We start from the raw sequence: 23,536 nt of genomic DNA, 5'->3' as shown, positions 1-23,536 counted from the left end.
TACTGGAGTGGGTTGCCATTTCCCTCTCCAGGTGATCTTCCTGACCCAGGGATCGAAACCCATGTCTCCTGCATTGGCAGGCAGATTCTTTACCGTTGCACCACCAGGGAAGCCTTCAAGGTACTATACTGTAATATTAAAAAGTTTACTTTTTATATTTTTTATGTACTATTTGTGTGAAAAGTATTATAAACCTATTACAGTACAGTACTATACAGCCGATTGTGTTAATTGGATACCCAGACTTTGTTGGACTTCTGAACAACTTGGACTTAAACAAATGCTCTCTTGGAATGGAACTCATTCGTATATAGGGAACTTGCTATATATTGTATAAGATCTTTAGCAGTATCCCAGGCCTCTGTCACAGCATCCTCCGCCCCAGATATAATGACCAAAATTGTCCCCAGACCTTGTCAAATGCCTCCCCCACCCCCACCCCCACAGCAGGCAAGATTGCCCCTAGTTTAGAACCATTGCTATAAAGCAGAGAAGCAACTTTTTTGTTTTGCGTGTTACCTACCTGTTGCCTAACCTGAAATAAATTGGTTAGCTTTTCATAATGATTTGAAAGCAGTGTGACAGGGGTGCTAGGCCCCTCTTTGTTGGTGATTATACCCACTGAACTCCAGTTTACAGACCTTCATTTAAAATTCCATTTGGGCAGTTAAGACAGCCTAAAATTGCTTTCTTAAACGCTTTCCTGAAATTTAAATTAACCACCACCATTAAACATTCCCTGGTCAATAACTTGCCCACTCAGATTTTTTAAACATCAGTTTTGTCTAGCATGGTTTCTGGGTTTTTTTTTGAAACCATGTTGGTTATGTGTGACCTGCCCATCTTTTTACAATGTCTGCTCAATAAGCTTGTACAACGAGTCTCTGGTAAGAGACAGGCGTGGGAGGGAAAATATTTCTCCCTAACCACAGAAAGGGTTTTTCTTTTTCTTTTTTTCTTTTCTGACAATGCCTTTTAACTGTGAATGATACCCAGGGTACCTCACCCAGCAGGAAAGAGAACTCTCCTTCTGCAATTGGAAAATAACACTTCACTCCGCTAAACCCTTTTATAAGCTTCCTCCCATGGAAGAGAGAAGCAAAATCATGCACATTCATTCAAAGGGCCTTCCTTCTCGAGGCACGTGGGAATTTTAGTTTAAGAGACATGCACCTAAAAGTAATGAACACTTTGTGATATAAGATTATTTTTCACATGCAGAGTCAAGTGTTTTGTAATGTGATGAACCTTTGTTTTCAAAGCCTGATGCTTTTTATTATATAGTAGTATTAAGCATTTTTATTAATGACCAAAGAACATTGTATCTGTGCAAACATGGATGGATTTTAACAAAACTGAAAAACAGCTGGTGGGCCATGGCAACAGCCTTCAGAGGACCCAGGGAACTAAAAAGAATCTGCCTTTTTATTTAACTAAAGTCGTAAAAATAACTCATTGAGCTTTGAATTTCAATTTTTTTTTTAAAAAAAAGGAAAAGAAACTGTCAGTATTTTATTTTATCATCTGGCATAATTTTTAACTAAAGCAACAAAAGAACCAATAGTGTTATAAACGCTGCTTATACTGTGAGCTTGAACAACTGCTTTGTGCCACAAAATTCCTGTTGCTACCTGTGTTAGTGACCGAGTAATTCAGTGTCTTGAATGTCAACATATTTTTATTACTTGGCTAAAGTTGACTTTGCTGGATTAAATGTCATTTAAAATGATCAATTGGCAGCTTGTTTGGGGCTCTTTTCACATTTATGAAAGGAAAAAGTTTGCAGGCTACAAAAAATGGTCTTACGACTCAAGAGGTAAAGTCCGTTCTCTGGGAAACCCTGCCTTCCAGGTACCAACCAAACACAGATCACATTCTAGACCTTTTTCAGTAAATGATCTACGATGTGAAGTTCTCAGTTTGATGCCTCTGAAGAACCCAGCGTGGTAGGTACCCAGAACTGGTTAAGCCCTTACTTTGCGAAATGGTCTGGTTCTCACGTCACCATTGAGAAATAGAATGTATAAGGCAGTAAAAGAGCAGCAACAGAAACAGTGAAAGTGAAAATCCTTGAGCAGATGGTGTCAAGACAACACTCATCTTACACTTCAGCTCCAGGAAGTTCTTGAGGTTGAGAAGGACTGCCCATATATCGCTTACCTTCATATGGGCTAAAATTGTTCTTTCTATCAAACTGCTAAAGATGACCAAATCAGTTTTTTTTTTAATTATTAGCCTATTAAAATGATTCACTCTAGAGAATCTCATTCCCCATCCACAAGCATCCAAAAGGTGTCATCAACCCTGTCAAGAAACATGGACAAGCAGGTCTTCACAAACCACCTTTGTTCCTCCTAGTGGAAGGGCATTTTTTGTGATAATGTTTGGTTCTGTCAGATGGCTTCCACTTGGAAGAGATTGTCGGAAATTAAAACCCATCTGCTGTTTGACGGTAAGACACAAACTGGACAATTCAACTGCAATTCAGTTCTCTATTGGAGAAGGAAATGCAACCCACTCCAGTACTCTTGCCTGGAGAATCCCATAGATGGAGGAGCCTGGTAGGCTACAGTCCGTAGGGCCACAAAGAGTCGGACACAGCTGATCGACGTCACTCTTTCGCTTCAGTTCTCTATTTTTTCACCTATAATAAAAATGATGTAAGACGAGGAGGTGGCAGAGAGGGAGAATGACACTGCCTGCTTCACCACTTTGCCTGGAGTCGCCCTCTTACAAGTGCCTTAAAAATGAGCTCGGTTATTCTCAGTCTGGGATCGTGTGGCACTCACCTCCCAAGGTATTTCCTCTTGCTGGGACTGGTCCCCTTGCTGTCTCTCTGCTCCTTAGCACCCCCCTCTGGCAACCACGAGCACAGCAACAGGTAGGGTTGGTAACAATCGCTGGCCAGCTTTCTGGTAAGCATGGGGTTCAAACAGCAGAAACTCTCTAAGATGGACACCACGGGTCCTTTGGTGAAACACAAGAAACCACATGTCAACTTAATTTTTTTTTAATGTGCACCATTTTTTAAATCTTTACTGGATTTGTTACACAGTATTGCCCCTGTATTATGTTTTGAGTTTTTGGCTGCAGGCCATGTGGGATCTTAGCTTCCCTGATCAGGGAACGAACCTGCACTCCCTGCAGTGGAAGGGGGCTGGGTCTTAACCACTGGACTGCCAGAGAAATCTCCACATTAAATTTTAGAGACAGATCAATCAGGGGAAAAAGGGATACAGTAAGGGATACTAAAGATCAGACTTCCTGGTGGTCCAGTGGTTAAGACTCCATGCTTCCACTCAGGGGGCTCATGTTGGATCCCTGGTCAGGGAAGTTCCGCATGCCTCTCAGTACACCCAAATAAAAAAAAAAAAGAGATAACTGAAAATGTAAAACTCTCAGAAGAAAACATAGGCAGAAGTATTTGTGACCATGGAGTAGGCAACTATTTCTTAGATATGACATTTAAAGCATAAGTAACTGAAGAAATAGATTTTTTTTAAACTGGTCATTTTAATTTTAATGCATGTCCAATTTAAGTTTCACGGTTGCTGCCTAAAAGATACTTCCCTGGTGGCTCAGATGGTAAAGAATCTGCCTGCAATTCAGGAAACCCAGTTCAAACCATGGGTGGGGAAGAGCCCCTGGAGAAGGGAATGACAACCCCTCCAGTATTCTTGCCTGGAGAACCCCCATGGACAGAGGAGCCTGGCGGGCTACAGTCCATGGGGGTCACAGAGTCAGACACGACTGAGCAACTAACACTTTCACACTTTTCCCTCCTGGAAAATGCTGCACTGTGTGCCAGTCCCTTCTGCTGTTCTGAGGGAAAGCTGGGTTTCACAAAGGACACACTCATCTTGCTTGGAAAAGTCCTAAAGCTTGACTAATAGACACCTGTGAACCAACTTCTCCGAGAACAGAGTTCTCAGCAGGATGTGTGGCACAGACTCTGACCTGTGTCATAAGCTGTGCCTTTGAGCCGATGACCAAACCCTGTAAGCCCCAGCTTCCTCAGCCATGAAGTAGGAACAGCGACAGCGCCGGCTGCACCGGCTGTCCTGAGGGTCAGAAGCAAGTGGCTGGAGGCACGCGTGGCCCCGTGCCTGCAGGCAGCACCCAGCACACGCACCGTCAGCATGACACTCCTTACTGTCTAATTCACTCACATCATCGCTCATACAGTAGTCCTGGAAAGAGTCACTGTTGTCACTCGCCTTTCATAAAAGAGGAACCTCAGGAAGATTTAAAAAACTTGCCCGTCGCGACCTGACTCAATTCCTCCTGTAAACGTGTGCCCGAGGAGGGTGTGTTTTGTGCCCTGGGAGGTGAATGTGTTGCTACTGAGATAGCCCAAGTCAAAATTAGACGTTCCCCCTGCCCAGGTGTGCCAGGCCTCACCTGACATCAGGAAGTGGCTCCTGGCCATACAGAAGCCCCAGAGTTCAGATCTTCTTGTGACCCGGGACATAAGAGGATTAGGAAGGAGGTGGCCCGCCAAGTGAGGGTTAGAAATAACACTGGTAAAGTGAAGAACATATATACTGTGTCCGTAATCACTCATTTAAACCAGCCATGCTGGCCAGTGCTCCCCAAAACAGCAGTGCACACCTGGGAACGTGAGTCTCTGACTCCCATCCCGAGGCTGGTCCTGCATCAACTGGAGCTGCAAAGTCCACATCTGCCCCCATCCACCTGTCAAGGCTGTGCCAGGGGAGCAGGCCACATCCCATCTGGCACTAATCCAGTAAGCGCTAGAACAAGGTCAAGGTGTGCAATCTGCCTCTTGTGGAATTTGCCAACCCATAGCCAAAAGGCACGGCCTAGCCTAGCACCTGGCCTGTGCTAAGGAAGATGTGTTGTCTAACCAAGCGATCCAACATCTGTTCTGCACATGGAGAAATGGATTTTTTTTTTTTGTGCCCTGGGTTCCTTTCTACCCGGATTCCATTATAATAAAACTGTTTTTAAAACTTCCAAATTAGCTCTGAGGTGACTGTTGTCTTAAACCACATGGGTCTCCTTTCCCACAGCCAGCCTCAGTCATCACATCTGCATCTGTGCACTGTCCCCCCACCAAAGGACCTGACACCCCACCACTGACACCCCACCGCCCTCTCTGGAACATGAGGGCACTCTCTGCCCTTTTACCTGCCAACCTGTCTTCAGCCTCTTTTCCGAACCAATTCATTTCCTGTGAGAGCTTGTTCTTTCCCTCCTGTGGGCTCTGCTCCAGTTCAAATCGTGGGTCATGACCGTAGACCTGTCCTTTCCTCTTTCTGGGTTGCTGTGTCCTCATCTGAGGTTGTGGGGAGGGAAGGTCAGGGCCAGGATGGTCTTGAAGGTTTCCACGGGTCAGAGGTTGCCATCTCCCACGGCTCTCTGTGCCTTGGTCTCCTCACTGTAAAAATTTTGTTGTTTTTTGTTTTGGCTTGCGGGATCGAACCCGGGCCCTCAGCAGGGAAAGCGCAGAGTCCTAACCACTGGACTGCCAAACAATTCCCAAAACAAGGCGGTTGGACTCAATCCAAAGAAGGCAAAAGCGGTTCCTCGATTATTTTCTTGATTCTTGCTCTTCATACTTACAAGCAGCCTTGTCAACGGTGTTTTCTTGCCCTTTTCCTCTGTAGATTGTAGACTGCTTTGGGATTACGTCTATCAGTTGCTTTCTGACAGCCGGTACGAAAACTTCATCCGATGGGAGGACAAAGAATCCAAAATATTCCGGATAGTGGATCCCAATGGACTGGCTCGACTGTGGGGAAACCATAAGGTAAAAAGAGCATCAGACATTTGTTCCATAAACTAGGCCCCAAATCCAGTTTTTGTCCCTGGGTTGGAGGGTAATTGTCTGTCTTCTGCTTCCTAAGTTGGCCTGTAATTATTCAGTTTATTTCTCACTGGACAAACAATTAAGACAGTTGCAAAGGGAAGGAAGTAATTAAAGATACCCCTTTCCATGTGTTCCTCGTGCCAGGCTGCAGTTAACTCAGCATCTCCCGGTCTGATCGGCCTCGTGATGAGTAACCATGGTCTGGCTCTGCTGCTGCCCACGCCAGCAAAGAACTGGGGACAAGGGATGCACTGCAGCACTTTGTAACTCACAAGGGGCCTTTGGGAGGTGTCGCTTCTGTTCCACTCAGTTAGACACTCCCATGGTCACAAAAGCCTAGTTCTACACGGAAAATGCTTATCCTCTGACTGTAAAACATCTCCCTGAAAAGCAAACTCGGCAAGAATTCTGACTGCCCCACAGTTTTTCCAGCTTGGGAAGAGGGAATCGAATATAACAGATTTAGTCCTTTATAGTTTAAAAAAATCATTAAAGTACATAGATGTAAAAGGCGGGTACCTCAACATCATGGATAGATGAATGGATAAGGAAATCGAGCTGTATACACACAATGGAGTATTATTACGCTTTTTAAAAAGATTCGGCTGCCTGTGGCAACATGGATGAACCTTAAGGACAGGATGCTGAGTGAACTAAGCCAGTCACAGAAAGACAAATACTGCCTGATTTCACTTAAATGAAGTTAGATCTAAAATAGACAAATTTCATGAGGCCAGGAGTGGACTGGTGTTGCCAGGGGTTGGGAAGAGAGGGACAAATGGGGAGTTACCAACCAATGGACAGAAAGCTTCCATTAATCAAGATGAGTAAGTTCTAGAGTCTGCTGTACAACAGTGTACCTACAGTTAACACTGTATTAAGTGCTGTGTTACCCACCTAACACTTTAAGAGGATAGATCTCACGTTTGGTGTTATTATCACAGGAAAATAAAATAAAGAGTTCCCCTGTTTAAAAAAAAAAAATTGAGAGAAATCAATATTCCTACTTAAAAAAAAAAAGTCACCAAGATCCAGGCCTGGCCACAGGCAGATAGACATAGGACAGAACTGACAAGACACCATGAAGGCCCCTCTCCAGATGAGCCAAAGGGGAGGGCCCAGGGGAGGCCCTGCCGAGCTCTGCCCCAGCTGCAGTTTCCCGGATGGCAGGCAGCCTGTGCTCTGGCCCCGCTAAGGAGAACCTGCCAGAGGCCATGACCAAATATGGCCAGGCCCCACGGACACCCTCCATCCCGTGAGTCACTGAGAAAGATCGCTCCACAGCTCCCACAGGGTGCCCTTGCCCCAGGGCTCGGAACCACTGTATTCTTGCTTCCACAACAGGAATTTAAACAAAAAAATCTCTTCCTTAAAATGACACACGAGAAGCACAAGTTTGAGAAAGGTCACTTTTTTGTGTGTTGTTTTTTCTTTTTTAAAAAGGGCAAAAGGAAGAGAAATTCTCTGTGGGTCAGAAGGTGAAGGATGACCCCAGATAGGGGGACCCGCAGGAAATTCCTCGGGCACAACAGAGCGGGGTCCTGGGAGAGGAAGTCGGGGAGGCCGTGGCGGGATGTGCTTTGTTGGCTGGACTCACCTTAGGAGAGACCTCGGCCAAGGACACGTGGGACAGAGCCCAGGGTGGGCCTGGCAGGGCTATGGGAACACCCGTGGAGCTGGATGTGAATAACTCCTCCAGCGCCTATTTCTGAGGTTCATTTCATTGTGTCTTTGTGCTTTTTTTTTCTCTCTGTTCCTCCTTTGAACAAACAGAACAGAACAAACATGACCTATGAGAAAATGTCCAGAGCCCTGCGCCACTACTACAAACTAAACATTATCAGGAAGGAGCCGGGACAAAGGCTTTTGTTCAGGTAGCACTTCCTTTTTCTCCTTTCCTTCTTCTGGGAGAATATTGTTTTCTTGAAATAAGACGGAGGAGGGAGACTATTGAGGTCTCTACCTGCCTGTCTGATCCTCAGAGCCGTCAGTGCTGCTCACTGGAGACCAGGTTGCTGGTTGGTTAGAATTTAAGAAAAAAAATTTTTTTGTTTACTTATGTCGGTCCTAGAAGAAAGCCGAAAGTAAATCAACACAGTCTGACTCACCTTTAAAATAATGCAGTGATCAAACAGTATTATCTGGCATCTATATCCAGTATAGTTAAAGGGAGCAATCAGAGGAGCTAATCAGAGGAGCAAAGAAAGGGACTAAACAAATCTAGACCTCCAGGTTGCCAACACTGGACCGCTTTTGTCATGACCTAATGTTAGTGAGTCATAAAACAGATTTAATGAATCAGTTTTTTTTTTAATGAAATAGAACTGAATAGGAAAGGATAGAGTTGAAAATATCAGACTGTGTCATATGAATTAAGAGTGTGGATTCATGAAAATTGTGTTTCTGGGGTAGTCGGGTGTGTGTGTAAGCATGTGTGTGATGAGTCACAGTGCAAAATATATTTATGACAGTGCATTATAAATGTCTGAAAGCTGCTGGACTAGACATTCCTCTTTCCAGAATTCCTCCCAGCTCACAAGTTCTGACCGCTTCACCTACCGCCATAGATACAGTTAGAAAAGGAAGAAGAAGGTATCTTAAGGGACCAATCAGGAGAGGTAGACATAGCCTTCTGACACTGGTGGTAATTGATGTGTTGAGACCACATGAAACTGAGGAGAAGGTGGCCCCAGACCTTAGGTTCTGGGTTTTGGCAGGTGGGACAGAAGAGTTGCAGATGGGGCTTGAGATGTGGATTGGGGTAGAAAGAGACTGAATGACACTGTGTATGAGTGCACCAGCTCACTGGGGTAATTACTTATCCGAAAGAGCAGAGAACCTGGGTGTTAGTGCTGGGAGGGCATGGTAACTTAGGGGCAGTAAAAACAACTGTGATCTTCAAAAGAAACAGAGAAGGCTTTTCAAGAGCTGGAAACAGAATAAAATGCAAAGAGACCCCTCCTTTCTCTGGCTCTGCTGATGCCTTCTCTTCATCCACCCTAAACTCAGTCCGTGGCTACTGTTCCTCCCACTCTATACTAGTTTCCTGGATGAGTGGATCCCATGACATAGCTTAGTTATCACCTCCATGATGGGGCTCTCAAGTCTCTACATGCAGCTATAAAATCTCCCTGGAATTCTAAATCTTAACACATTATTGACCAGGGGATTTTTGCAGAATCGAATTTATTATGGAATTGAAATACTGAAACACTCCAATCAATAACATTTGGGTAACAAAAGATGTATGAGTCAGTCTCTGGTCAGTAAGTGGTTAATGTTCAAGAGCTTCTTCTAAGAGAGATCCACTTAAATATCACATTAGTATCTCAGACATGAAATGTTCAAGACCAGCCTTCTTCCCATACTGGACATCCACCTACCCTCAGAATTCCTGTTACATCAGCAGTGGCATCACCATTGTTTAAGCAACCAACCTTTACACCAGAGTTATCTTTGAGCCTTCCTACATCCCAGTGACCCCTGTGCTGGCCTGTCCACTGGCTCCGTTCCAACTCCAGTCTGTGTTGCAGGGGCTGGAAGATTAGGAACCTCATTTCCTGAGATTTCTTACCACCAGGTTCCAGGTTAGAATCTACCAATGGCAAGTACTCCCATGAGACCTGGAAGATGAAAGCAAGGCGGACACATTATTATTGCTTTCCGGGCAGTGGAGGCTGATGTCTATTCTTCACAATTGACACCTAGATTCAGCAATCTCTATTTCTGGTCCATTCCCCTGCCACCTAGTTTCTTAATACACATTGCCAGCTGCCCTCCAACACTAATATGGTTCCCTATGTTAGAAATGTAGATCGCTTTAACATTTTAAACATATAAACCACCAAGTCTACCTCAAGTCTACTTCTCTTTATGAGGCCACCTTCAGTGGCTCAAACACACCCAAATATCTTCTTTCGTCATCTCTTGAGTTCTCTTGGCCCTACGCCACACCGTGGTTTACATTTTTAATAGCTGTACATGTGAACTCCTCCCCACAAGTAGGTCATAAGCTCCTAGAAGATAGAGGGTTACATTTTATATCAGTTTTATATAACCTCAGGAGGCTTTTGATAATGTTTCTGAACAAGCCTGGTGGGAAGTATTAGAAACTTAATATGGAAGAGCCATCCAAAGATAGGGTCAGACACAGCACATCTGAGGACTCAGCCTGGAGGGGATGATTAGTGACTTCAGATGTCGAGGGAAAAGTTTTAGCTACAGGATAAAAGTGGAAAACAGGCTACGGATGCTACAGATCACCCTGCTTGAAAAGATGAGCAATAATGGGCAGAAAAGAAAAGTAGTCAGAGGTGGAAGGCTCACAGGCTTCCAGTAGTGATTTCAATAAGATAGAAGGAAAGAAGAGCGCTATTTGTGACAAGGGATTAGTCGTTTTTGAGGAAGTGAACATCGAAAACCAGACTTGCCCCAAAACGAAGGCGTCTCACTATGGAACCGGGTATGTAATTGAGTAAAGTGTTAAATTGTAGGGATGCTTGGAGATTTTCGGTTCTTTGATGGTGAGATCGAGCTCAGAGAATGAGTCGGTCAAGAGGGAAGGAGTCAAGAGGGTTCCAAACAAAGGCAAAGCTAAAAATTTGGAGGTCAGCATGAGCTGTGACTTGCATCAGAAAAAAAGACTGGCCGGACTGGAATAGAGTTCACCCTCGTAAACAGTGGAACACAGGAGTTTCCTGGGTTGAGATGACAGAGAGGTCCAAAGAGCAGGCCAAAGCGGGAATCCTTGACAAGTTGTCATAGGCTTTTGAATGTGGAGTGAGGACAGAAAATGCCTGTTCTAAGACAGGTCATATGTTACTGGGCAGAGTACAGGGGAAGGGAATGGTGTGTAGGTTGTGGAAAGGGCCTTCCTACCGTAAGGATGGAACGCTTGCACCCAGGCTCCCTTCCTGAACCATGGTCACGGTCAGAATGTGCCACTGATGTTTCTTCCAAATGAACCCAGTGACCGAGAAGATGAGGCTTGCTGCAGGCACCCAGCTGCCGAGGAAGACAGAATAAAGGGAGTGAATGGCTAGCATTTAGGGTGCATCAGTGATAACTCCAAAATATGTCTTTCTCTTGGCCTTTCTAATTTCCAAAAGCTCCACTATCTGACCCTGTTACCCAAGCTTTCCATCCAGCATTTAATTGTATCCTTCAAGCTAGATTCAAGTTTTAAATACCATCACTTGGGCTTATAGTCTGGGATGGAGATGGGTATATATCTCCCAGGGCCCTCTCGGATGGTCGTGCAGGAATGCACTGCTTGCTCCATCTTCTTCACTATCCTCCCAGCCTTTTTTATAGTTACTTTGCCAGATTTCAAGCAGTGAGAGCCTGGGGTATCTAAGAAAATGCTAGGTTAGCATTAAAGACCAGGTTTAGTAGCCCTCCATCTATGTAAAGGTGACGGGCCCCTCTTTTTAAAGAGTTCAAGGTGAAGACAGATTTAGGGAACTGTAACCTCTTCATGCCACCATTTCCTCTTCCAAAGGTTTATGAAGACCCCAGATGAAATCATGAGTGGCCGAACAGACCGTCTGGAGCACCTTGAGTCCCAGGAGCTGGATGAGCAAATATACCAAGAAGACGACTGTTGAAGGAAGTGGTTCCCGGTTTAGTGGGCCAGCAGCCAAGGGCACCCTGCTCCCCAGGATGGATGGGGCAAGATGGAGCAGAAAGGAAGAGACACGGATGTGGCAGTAACACTCCTGTCGCCCAGCGCGAGGGACCCCGCGGAGCACCTTAGACAAACCACTCAGCAAAGGCGGCGCTGGAATTCTGGCCGAGGGCACCAGCCTGGGACTTGTCATGGTTCCTTCTCGATCGGAATCTCTTGTCTGTGATTCCTCCCCCTCCCCCTCCACCTATTGTTAGTTTCATGGTGTTTTTATTCTTTTTTTTAAAAAGACCATGCAGTTTGACTTTTCATCATTCATATAGGGGAAGACATCCGAGGCTGTTTTCCTATGGAAATACATATCTATTATATATATATATATTTTTTTTTTCTTTTGCAAATCTCACAAAGTGCAGAAGCCCAGCTGGTCAGGAGAGAGAATATTTGCAAAGGGTTCAGGTTCCTCTTGACCCTACCACGTGGATCAGGTTTGTTCCTGTTGCTATTGGGTCTTGGCTGGAAAAAAGGAAAAAAAAAAAAAGATGCTCTTACAAAAGATAAAGTGAAAAGGACAGCTCTCTTCTCTCTCTGGCTCCCTTTCCTTCCTGGCCCCTGCTCTGTCCTCCCACCTCACTGGCTGTTGAACTTCAGATGCCCTTTCAGCAGAGTTCAGCCTCTTGGAGAGGCTTGGGAATTTTCCGCACCTGTACATTGGAATACGTGGTCTGGGTGCTTTGCAGCTGGCACCACAAAAATCAAACCTGCATCCCAGCATCTGGCTCCCTGCCGGAGATGCCCCAGAGATGCTGCTGTTCTCTGGAAAGATACATGCGAGTCCAGCAGGCCACCCCGACTGGCTGTGAGGACCGTGAGGCTTGGTGGTTCCCTGGAGCATAAGGCTGTCCAGATTATCTGGAAGCCCCAGCATCATGGGCTTAGTTTGCAAGTGCTGCAGAGCAAAAAAAACAAAAAGACAAAAGACAACACAAGCCTTATGGTCCAGAAACTAGATGACAAGTCTTTGGTGGCGTTGTGGATTATCCCAGAGCAGGTTACAGAGGGTCTTCTCTGCTCTATCCCAAAGGACATCTTACAGTCAGTTTTATATCCTCTCTTTTTTTCCCCCAATTCCTAGCATTTTTTTTTTTTAAGTTTCCTGGTCCCCACAGGACACAGGGCATTTGAGAGGGAGGATCCAGGAGTGTGTCGTTTCAGTTGTCAGCGGTGTTTGCCAAGCCTGGGCAGACGGGAAATTCCTCAGATTCCTCATTTTTTCCCTTTTTCCTTCTTCCCTTGCTGTGTTTCAAAATGGACTCGTGCGTGGCTCTTTTTCACCTCACAGTAAGATCAGTCACATCTTTTGAGGAAGGTGCCACCTCTTAGTACTTTTGATGATAACAGATATTTTTAGAAAGCTTAGACTTTTTTTTTTCCTTTTCTAGCCACTTAAATCAACTCTTCCAATACAGGCTCGGAATCCAATATTAGGAGTACGGTCTTTTTTTACTCGGAAAGATTAGACCTGCCTTACAAAGCATGCCCTCCTGGTTTCTCTCCGCTTCTTCTACTCCATTGGGCCAGCACCTCATGGCCCCCCAGGGTTCATGTCTGCACTGTCAGCAGCGCTTGCAGATGAAGCCAACAGACCTCCAGGCATGTCCTCAAGCCATTTCTGATGGAGTCAGGCAGGCGGGGGTTGTGGGCAGACAGGCAGGAGCAATTCTCCTATCCCCTCCCCACCCCTACCGACAAGTACTCCAGCCTGCAGGGAGTGGGAGGGGACAAACAGATCGACTGTCGTTCAAGGACACTGGAAATGTACCTGCCTCTTATGAGACCACAGAGAGATGCATGGAGGTGGCCAGCCTCCTCCCACCATTGCACACTTTCCCCTAGTCCACCTTCTAGAGTGCTGGGCCTGAAGTGAGGTCAGGGACCTCCAGTGTGGGCTCGAGGGTCCCCTGATAAAGGAAGGGTTTGTGCTCAGTCTGCTCTAATGGGGATGAAACCCAGCGTGCTACAGATGTCTTTCAAGAGTATCAGCAGCACACAGGGATAACCTTCCAGCCTGGAAGGTGACTGATGTTGGCTCTCAAACGGGGAGATTAAGCCAAATACCTGGGGAAGTCACTGAGTTGAAGGGCTGGAGAGAAAGGGTGGATCATCACTGAGGCTTTTTGTGTGATGTGACATCAGAGACCTGGGTTTGTCGCTGCTCTTCCCTGAGATCAGAGCATCTCACTCCGTTCACCCAGGTGTAAGGACTCAGGCTCTTGTGGTCCAAAGAATCTTAACAGTTGAATTGTGGAGGGGAAATTCCCCTTTGTCCCTAGGGTTTCTGTATTTAAAGCAATATCCTCTAAGAGTCTGTAAGACATAGGCTGGCACCGTCAGCCACTTGGAGAAATAGAAGGTGTCAACTCCAATTCAGTCTTTATTGTCCATCCAGATATTACTGTTACTGGTCTTCTGTTCATTCCCTTAATGGCAGAGGTTCTTCTCATTGGTTCTTTGAGGGAATCTTTGAGTGATGCTGACAGTAGGGATACATCATGTCCACAGCAGACCCAAAAGATTGCAGGTTCAGTTTAGCCAACTTGGGTAGAGCACCTGCTTGACACTGAGTCCCAAGAGTTAGGCACCATCCTTGCCCTCCAAGAGCTTTCCAGCATGAAATGTCTCACTTCAACACTAAGCACTAGGGGCGACAAAAATCTCATCTGGGACCAAATTAAGGGCATGTTCATGGTCGGAATAGTTGGCCTTTCCCTGCTGCCATCATGGGAGCTCTTGGCTTGCAGCATGAGAAACTGGGAAAGGAAGATGCAGAACAGTGCTGCAGGAGCAACCTTACCCACCAGCAGTGTCCAAGGCGGACATTCTCACTTGGATCTTGAAATTCTCTAGCATCTTCTCTTCCCTACCCCTTGAGGTAGCCAGGGTGTCTCCTTTCCATCAGAAGAAAGCAGTGGCAAGTGGCTGGACTGGCTCCAGGGGAGTAACATTATCTCTAAGATCTTTCTGTCCCCAGGTGACTTTGTCTTGCCTGAGGGAACATCATGGGATGTTCCGAATCCTTTGGCGGGTGGACATGTCCCCATGAGCAATGAGGAACAACTAATGGATTACTCTCCTTTCAACAGTATGTTTAGAACCCTCTGCTCCATTATCTTCCTACACTGATACTTTGTCCAGATGAGAATGTAGATTTAGCTGAAAGTTAAAGGCCATGACAGGATGTACCTAATTGCCTGGGTAACCACCACCTCCACCGTTCACTGCCTAGGATCCAACATATGTTTGAAACATTAGCTCTCCTTTTGAAGAAGGGAAATCTGAGTATCAGGCCGTATGACTTGTCCCAGGAGCAGACGGCATGCCAGGGTCAGAATTAGGACTGGGATCCAGCCCCGGTTATCCCATCTGACCCATTCCCACCCGGGAAGCTGAAGGTAAAAACTGGGGGAAACACACAAAGAACAAAGGGCGGTTTCTTCGCCCAAGCAACGCGGTGCTAGTTTTTACCCACTCAGCCTGGTCCTCTTCTGAGCAATGATGGAGTGATCCGAGGGCCGTGGGGGGTCAGCCGGGGGCGGGGGCGGTGACAGTGATCCCTGCCAACCACAGAAGACTAACCTGATACTCTTCTGGCCTCATCTGCATCAACACTAAACAACTCCCTGAATCTTTCGCACATGCCAAGTGGACACTTCACCATTTCTCTCTGTGACTGCAACCACCTGCAACCCAGACTGAATCTAGAATTTTTTTTTTTAATTTCTAATCTCTTGTTGTTTTATGAGGTGTGGGGTTTATAAGGGACTGAATCAAATGAATGTAACAAAAAAAAAAGAAAAACAAAAAAAAATGCCTTTTCTCAGGGCCAGTGAGTTGCAAATAATTTTTAAAGAAAAGCCTATAATTGCATCATCTCAATAAATTTTTTATAAAAAAATCTGAGTCTGTTTTTAATACTGTGGAGTCAGGCCAGGTGGTCCAGTGAGGTGCATCCTGTCTACGCTTAGTTATGGTGGGAAGTGTGGCCCTGGCTTCTCACTGGCAGGAAGCCTCCATCACAGAGAAGTCTGCAGGCAATCTTTGAACAAGCGGCACCGGAAAGGTCAGCGCACATGGTTCAGATCTGAGCGGCTGCCGCAGGTGGAGAAATCTTCCAGAAGGAACCCCAATCAGAAATGCCTGGGTGCTGCGCTGCGCCAAAGATTGGTCAGTCTGCTGCAGACTGACTTGACGCCAGGAGTTAAAGATCCCTGGGTCCTCCCACAGTAGAAGTGCTCCCTCAATTCTACTGAAATCACGGGTGTGCGAGTATAGGTGATGAGGTCAGGAATGTAGGGTAGAACATGTGACTATACCCAGGGCAATAAAGACCTGGAAGCCCAACCATCACACAACTCAGAGCCACCCCCACTCTCAGAAGGTCTCCACCACGCTGACCAGTGGAGCCCCGTGCCCACCAGTAGCCATTTATGACCCCAACATCAGACATCCTGCAGTGGATCAGAACTATCTACCTGCCATCTGCATTGGGTAGAAGCTGAAAGAACGGAAAACAAAGCAATGAAAGCAATTTACACTGCTTATAAGCAACTTGGATGTAGGTTGCAGAAGCAGAAATTTAGAATCAATGTTTAAAAACAACACTCTCAGAGAATGTTGTGAGGTTATTTTTGTATTTTAACGTGTCCTAGGTTATTCTATGACCCATGACCTGGAGGTCTTCTCAGGTGGCCCTAGTGGTAAAGAACCCACTTGCCAATGCAGGAGACTTAAGGGACATGGGTTCCATCCCTGGGTTGGGAAGATCCCCTGGAGGAGGGCATGGGAACCCACTCCAATATTCTTGCCTGGAGAAACCCCATGGACAGAGGAGCCTGGTGGGCTACAGTCCACAGGGTTGCAGAGAGTCAGACACAATTGAAGCTACTTAGCATGCATGCACACCACAAGTAAGACCCAGTGCAGCCAAATACATAAACATTTTAAAAATACAATAATAAGGGTCTATGTATTTCCTATGTAATGCATCTGAAGCTACTACTTCTATAACCAGTATCATATCCCCTGAGAACTGCTAGAAATGGAAATGATGGTTCCTGTCCCATCAACTGAATCAAAAACTTTGGGAATAGGGCTTAGAAATCTTGTTTACAAAGATGTCTGTGTGATCTGATGCATGCTCAAGTCTGGGAGCCGCTGCTGCTGCTGCTGCTGCTAAGTCGCTGCAGTCGTGTCTGACTCTGTGCAACACCATAGATGGCAGCCCAACAGGCTCCCCTGTCCCTGGGATTCTCCAGGCAGGAACACTGCAGTGGGTTGCCATTTCCTTCTCCAATGCATGCACATGAAAAGTGAAAGTGAGGTCGCTCAGTCATGTCCAACCCTTAGCGACTCCATGGACTGCAGACTACCAGGCTCTTCCATCCATGGGATTTTCCAGGCAAGAGTACTGGAGTGGGTTGCCATTGCCTTCTCCGGGGAGCTACTGCTAGCATCAATCTATTCATCATAGTATGAAAAAGAGCATGTGGCCAATTAAAGGAAATACACACATTAATTGATGATAACTAACTGGCATGAATCATTCTCACAATAATGCTAGCTTTTCCCCCAATACTATATATACTGTGGAAGGAGGCTAAATGGACCAAAGTCCTCTTCCTGCTTCCTCCAAACCTCTTAGGACATCTGTGTGCTATAAAGATTATCTGTTTCAAAGGGTGACTCTAACTGCGGACCTCCACTTGCAAATTAGAGCACAGCAATTCATCCCCTTCTACCCACAGTCTGCCTAACTAGCCTAGTCTAAAAAGAAAAGAATCGTTCTCATGTACTAACCACCCTTGGCTGGCTGTCTCTGGAATTGTTAAGCAGAGCCCAGGTGAGCACTTAGCCCGGGGTTTTTTGCAAGAGACTCCAGAACCACTGGACCAGATCAGCACTTCTCAAACCTAAAAGTGCTTCGAATCACCTGGGGATATGGATAAAAAGCAGATTTTGTCAGTAACGTCACCATCTTTGGAAGCAGGGGCAGAAGATCTACTCTGCTCCCCTACTCTATGGGTGAGGCTGGAGATAACGGCATTTTTAACAGAAGATCCCAGTAATTCTGATGAGGCTGATCCTTGAACCACACTTTGAGTAGCACGGGGCCAGTGATCTCCCGTCAAGCCCTGAAATTCTGACCTTCAAGCCACGCTGAGCTCGCCTCTCTCTCTCTGGTGTATCCTGTTGCCAATTCCTTCTCTAGAATTGTCCCCAGGGCCAGCTCCGCTCTTCAAGAAAGTTTGCTTGCTCTCCTTTTAGAGCAGCAACAAGAGTAAACACGGTGATCAAACATCTGCTGAGTAAAGGAATAACTACTCACGTCCTGGACCTTCACACAGACGTTACAACAAGATTCATGGTCAGCATCATGGCAGGGAGGGAGAGAATTCCTGGCATCACTGCCTCTCTTTTAGCCTCTAGAAAGATCAATTTTTTTTCCAAAAATAATAAGAGAGTTACCAATATAACACTGTAAAGCAATTTTCCTCCAATTATAAAATAACCACAAAAAATAGTAGAGAGTTCATGTACATTCTTCACCCAGCTATCTCTAATGTTGACAACTTAGAAAGACCAATCCTGAGTAGTGTGAGCAGACAGAAAGCTGAGGAAGCCATTCTTGTTCCAAAAGACAACAGGACAGATGACAGATCTTCTATGGCATCAACAGCAGACAATCTCAGGCAGTGTCCTCAGTGTTGCCTCTTACAGATTCATCTTTTTTAAGGACCTCATTCCTGCTGGACTGATGAGGTAGATCTCTGCTAGTAAAACCCACTGCATAAATTCTGACAATTATTTTTCAAGGTAGTAGAAGACCACTCTCTCTCTCCCCAAACCCTCTTAGCAACACTCTTCAAGAATCCTCCGAGAGTCTCCATGCCTGTCCCTTCAACCAGAGTTTTGGTCATGAGATTCCATGTCAGATTACTTGAGTTGGTCTCTGCTTCCTGAGAGCACTTAGCACCCGCTCCTTGCTGACCCAATGGCAAGCGCTCTATGAGTGCAACTAGCTGCCTGTCTGCCGTGGACTGCTCACCACACTGTCCTTACTAGGGCTCTCAGAGGGCAAGAGAGTGTTTTATGCACTTTCATATGACCAGCCCCTCATGTGCTGCCTGGCACGTCTGTTTCTGAATAAGTGCTTTCAGTGAGAGTAGAGTGAGAGTTCACTTGAGTTAGACAAAGATTTCTTAGATATGACACCAAAAACACAATCCATAAAAGAAAGAAATGCCGGGGGCCCACTTTGTTCCCTGGTCAGACCTAGATCCTACATGCCACAGCTAAAGATCTTGCCTGCCTACTGCAACTAAAGCGCCCTCACACAGCAATGAAGATCCTGCACAATGCAACTAAGTCCTGGCACAGCCAAATAAATGATTTTTTTAAAAAGATAAAGATTAACATTTCCATTAAGATAACTATCTTTTAAATTATAATTTTATTTTTTTATTTTTTTTTTATTTTATTGGAGGCAAATTACCTTACATTAATATATTGGTTGGTTTTGCCATACATTGACATGAATCCGCCCCAGGTGGACATGTGTTCCCTTTCTTGAACCCCCTCCCCTCCCTCTTCCCCATATCCTCCCTCCAGGTCATCCCCGTAAATTATAATTTTAAAAATAAATTATAATCCATTAAAATTTCCCTTAAGATAATTACAATTTATTGTTTTAAAAATTAAGTATAATTTTTTTTAATTGTTGACAAATTGGATTTTATCAAAATTAAAATTTGCTCTTCAAAAGTCACTGTTAAATGAAAAGACAAGCTACAGGCTGGGAGAAAACACTTCTCTTTTAGGTATAAAATAAATTAATCACATGTACTGAACACATCGACATTTTTACGTTATCTAAAGCTACCCCGAAAGACAGTTATCTTTCCATTCATAACAGGTAGTGTTAGTCACTCACACAGAAAAGACAGATTACATGTCTACTGAAATGAAACCATCTTCCAAATGTGTTTTAAAATGATTTCTTCTGTCTGTCATGTTGGCAAAATACTTCTCACTATTCAGTAATTCACATTCCCTCTTCCCTTTCCTTCTGCAAATCTCTGAAGTAGGCAGCCTCCTGGGAAGCATATGAAAGGGTTCTTAAATGAGTTAATAAAAGAAATCCCTCAATCCTGATAAACAGCGTTATTGGCTGAATCTTTGGTCTCAGAACTCAACCTATTGCAATTACAGGCAAAGAGATATATCCAGACAGCAGACCTTTGGTCTGGAGGAAAAGCCTGCAAAGTCATCAAGGAATGATCTGCTGTGTCAGGAGCAGAACAGTGTTAGAGACAGGGCAGGATCAGCAAGGATGCTGATTTTGTCCGCCTGAGGATCCTGTCAGCTTGAGCATCAATGTCCAACCTCCACTCTGCCAGTCACTTCAGGGATCCCAGGTACAGACCTGGATTCATTGGTACCAAGTTTCTAATTCTGTATCCCTTACATAGTGAAAGTCAGTCAGTCATATCTGACTCTTTGCAACCCCATGGACTATACAGTCCATAGAATTCTCCAGGCCAGAATGCTGGAGTGGGTAGCCATTCCCTTCTCCAGGGTATCTTCCCAACCCAGGGATCAAAGCCAGGTCTCCCGCATTGCAGGTGGACTCTTTACCAACTTAGCCACAAGGGAAACCCAAGAATACTGGCATGGGTAGCTGTTCCCTTCTCCAGCAGATCTTCACAACTCGGGAAATCAAACCAGGGTCTCCTGCATCGCAGGTAGATTCTTTACCGCTGAACCACTGGGGATGCCCTTACGTAGACTGGTTCCCAACACAAGCAGTTACGGAGTGTTTAGACAAGAGCGGTCAAAACACCTGCCTCCAATCCCACTCTCCTTTCACTCGCTCCCCGACCTCGGACAGTTGGCTTAACCTCTCTCTGCCTCCATGTCTTCAAATGTCAGCTCTGCTTTTATCAGTTCTACATGTTAGGAATACCCAAGGAGATAACCTTCTGAAAAAGTTTCTACAGGTTTTATTTAGCTTGAGTTTGGACACCATGTACCAAGTACAACCCCATTGCTCTACAAATGAGGGGTCAGAGCTTGGCCTGGTGAGGAGCGGCCTAAGCTACCCACACCCTGGGGGTGTCTGAGCCAGGATCCCCAGTCCAGGATGCTCCCTGGACCACGTTTTCAGCCTCAAGGAGCCCCAGAGCAGTCAATGAAATTAATCTTTTGCTCTGGACTCACGGGAAACAATTGCCTCGATTCAGCTTTACTGAAGGTGTTTTGATCTAGTTTTGTCCCAGTTCGATAGCTTTAGGAAGTGTGTAGGTTTTGTTCTATTTTAAATTGCTTTGTGAGGGTCTTTGGTTTTGTTTTCTCCTTCTTGTTAAGGAAGTCCCAGGTCAGCCTGGTGCACAAAATAATGTTATTTGGGTTCAGTCTGGGGACTGGGAAATGAGAATGACACCCCTGAAAAGAGCCCTGGACACAGGGAAACCCTAGAAGTCTGGGTGTTTGGGAAACCAGGCGGTCCAGCTGGTCAGCTGGTGAGACACCCTGACCATCTTTGTCCATGGCTGGCCTCCTGCTTTTCTGGAGTCCATGCACATGACCAGGGGAGAATCTCCTCTTTCCAGAGATGTGTGGGGAAGCAGGAGGAACAGCAGTTGTACTGGGGTCTAATCCCATCTAAGCACTGTCTCAAGCAATTCACTGAAGGCTTGAGTCTTTGTTTCCAGAACTATTTTCCTCAATGAACCACTGAAATGGTTCAATGAAAAACATGTGTAACAATCTGGCACATCCACGTTAGTTCTTATCCCTCTTTCCTGCCTGCCAAACTCTACCCCACCTCAATGTATATACACACTGCCCTGCCAGCACCTCAGTGGCTCAGTGGTTAAGAATCCGCCTGCCAATGCAGGAGTCATGGGTTCAATCCCTGGTTTGGGATGATCCCCTGGAGAAGAAAATGGCAACCTACTCCAGTATATTCTTGCTTGGGAAATCCCATGGATAAGAGAGCCCGGCAGGCTACAGCCCATGGAGGCATAAAAAGTCAAACACAACTTAGTGACTGAACAACTGCCAGCATTACATTTCTATAGTTCTGATTTTATAGAACTCCACATGGGAAAATCAGTCAATGACAATCCCTGAGGGATATTAGACCTTTAGTTTCTAGTCAACTGAATTGTCATGTCCCCTTCTCAAGGTACCCATGAGACCCTTAGTCAAAACCTTGACCAAAATGAGGTAGTTACCTTGCAATACAAACTGGGGAGTCCTAAAGGAGGAGCCTCCCCTAGGATTAGAAATTTGCAAGCTCATCCCCTCCCTGAGCCTCTTCCTCCTAGTAAAAGCCTGCAGAGGCCATTTGCATCCACTTAGAACTGGTTAGTCAAATCAGCAAATGAAGGCAAACTCTCCAAGGAATTTGAAACCTGCTTTGGGCAATTCAGCTTGGAGTTCTTTCCTTTACTTTCTCTAATATCCCCTAACCCAGTTCCCTGCATGAGGAAAACCCAGGAGAACAGGAAAACTCCAATGAGAGCTTTCTCCAAATCCACCCCCACTAACAGAAATGTTTTCTATTGAAAGGAAAATTGGGTTTTGGTTTAGGTGTAATCAGGATTTTAGAGGCTCAGATATAGCTCCCTTGTTGGGAGATGCTTAATTCTCTCCCTCTACTGCCAGTATGAACACCATGGTCATCATCAAATATTGCTGGGGACCCATGGACACCTGACCATCCCTGAGGACCATAGAGTCCTTTTCCATGAAGGGTGTGGACTGACTCATCCAATATAAGTGTAGGAAGAGACGTGACTTTAGGGACTCCTGCATCTTGTCCTGCCTCTGGGTTAAGACACTTGCCATGAAGAACACCCAGTTCAATGGAAACAACCTAAATGTCCATCAACAGTTGAATGGATAAAGATATGATATATATATGTGCATGCACACACACATACACACATATATATATGATGGAATATTACTCAGCCACAAAAAAGAATAAAATAATGCCATTTGCAGTGATATGGATGGAACTAGAGATTATCATACCAAGCAAATTAAGTCAGAAAGGAAAAACAGATACCATATGATATCACTTACATGTGGAATCTAAAATATGACAGAAATGAACTTATCTATGAAACAGAAACAGATTCACAGACATTGAGAACAGCTTGTATTGGTCAAGAGGGGATAGAGAAGGATAGACTGGGAGCCTGGGATGAGCAGGTATTACATACAGAACAGATATTTTAGTCTGTATTACATATAGACTATTACATATAGAACAGATAAACAACATTGTCCTATTGTATAGCACAGGGAACTGTGTTATATAGATCCTACAATAAACCATAATGGAAAAGAAAAAATAATAATTTTAAAAAGGAGGAAAAAGGATACCCAGTTCAGTTCTATGCTCACCTACAAAGACTTCTTCCATCTCAGACGCAAAGGTGACTTAACCAGTAGTCAAGCAAGAATTACACCAATGTGAAATAATTATATGGTGTCATGATGCAGCAGCTCCTTTAGTCTCCCTCCCTTTATAATTCTGGGTGCTAAAGTGCCAACCTTTGGGTGGCTCCAACTTGCCAAAGCACATCCCCTGCTGGGAGCTCCACAGAGGAACCCAGTTCTTGGGAGACTGCTCAGGCCACAGCACAGTTCTAACAGGTCCAGCCCAACAGCCCCAGGCCAGTCAACCTCAAATTATTCTGAAACATTCCTGTCCTTTGTTTTTTGAACATTTTTTTTTTGAAGGAGCTCCAGGTGCCCCAGGTGATACGTAGCTTCTGAGATGGCTCAGTAAACTTCTTCAAATTAAGTAAGAGGAGGGTGGACTGGTGAAAGAAACACAGGCTTTGGGATTAGCCAGAGCTGAGTTTGGAACAAGCTCTACCCACCCCTATAGAAATAAAGCATTAGTCACTAAGTCATGTCTGACTCTTCTGTGACCCCATGGACTATAGCACATCAGGCTCCTCTGTCCATAGGATTGTCCAGGCAAGAATACTGGGGGTGAA

General features: G+C 45.2%; 1 protein-coding gene and 2 long non-coding RNA genes across 6 annotated transcripts in view; 1 reads left to right on the top strand and 2 right to left on the bottom strand.

Moving 5' to 3' along the window:
* The window catches only part of ETV6 (ETS variant transcription factor 6), a 284,029-nt gene extending 272,259 nt beyond the window's left edge, over positions 1 to 11,770 (top strand). For 3 of the 4 annotated variants that reach the window (XM_088837320.1, XM_088837317.1, XM_088837319.1), the window contains exons 5-7: positions 5,631 to 5,773; positions 7,607 to 7,707; positions 11,334 to 11,770. In XM_088837320.1, the coding sequence (XP_088693446.1) occupies positions 5,631 to 5,773; positions 7,607 to 7,707; positions 11,334 to 11,439 (350 nt within the window). In that variant the 3' untranslated portion in view covers positions 11,440 to 11,770. Of the gene's footprint in view, positions 1 to 5,630; positions 5,774 to 7,606; positions 7,712 to 11,333 lie in introns of those variants that run through there. The other variant, XM_088837318.1, reaches the window with a different exon arrangement.
* LOC148777699 (uncharacterized) lies at positions 2,241 to 5,268 on the bottom strand. The gene is made up of 3 exons (XR_016037672.1): positions 5,152 to 5,268; positions 2,790 to 2,967; positions 2,241 to 2,644 (listed from the first exon to the last, which is right to left on the bottom strand). It is a non-coding gene; the product is annotated as an uncharacterized LOC148777699 (long non-coding RNA).
* Positions 9,331 to 23,045, bottom strand: LOC148777698 (uncharacterized). Its single transcript, XR_016037673.1, has 3 exons — positions 22,935 to 23,045; positions 10,712 to 10,837; positions 9,331 to 9,456 (listed from the first exon to the last, which is right to left on the bottom strand). It is a non-coding gene; the product is annotated as an uncharacterized LOC148777698 (long non-coding RNA).
* Positions 23,046 to 23,536: the final 491 nt, after the last annotated feature.

The sequence above is a fragment of the Moschus berezovskii genome, chromosome 6 (assembly GCF_049115385.1).
Source record: "Moschus berezovskii isolate FMDL1 chromosome 6, NW_MosBer_1.0, whole genome shotgun sequence".
Lineage (NCBI taxonomy): Eukaryota > Metazoa > Chordata > Mammalia > Artiodactyla > Moschidae > Moschus > Moschus berezovskii.
The sequence above is the reverse complement of the archived record's forward strand: the minus strand, read 5'-3'. Positions and strand labels throughout refer to the sequence as shown.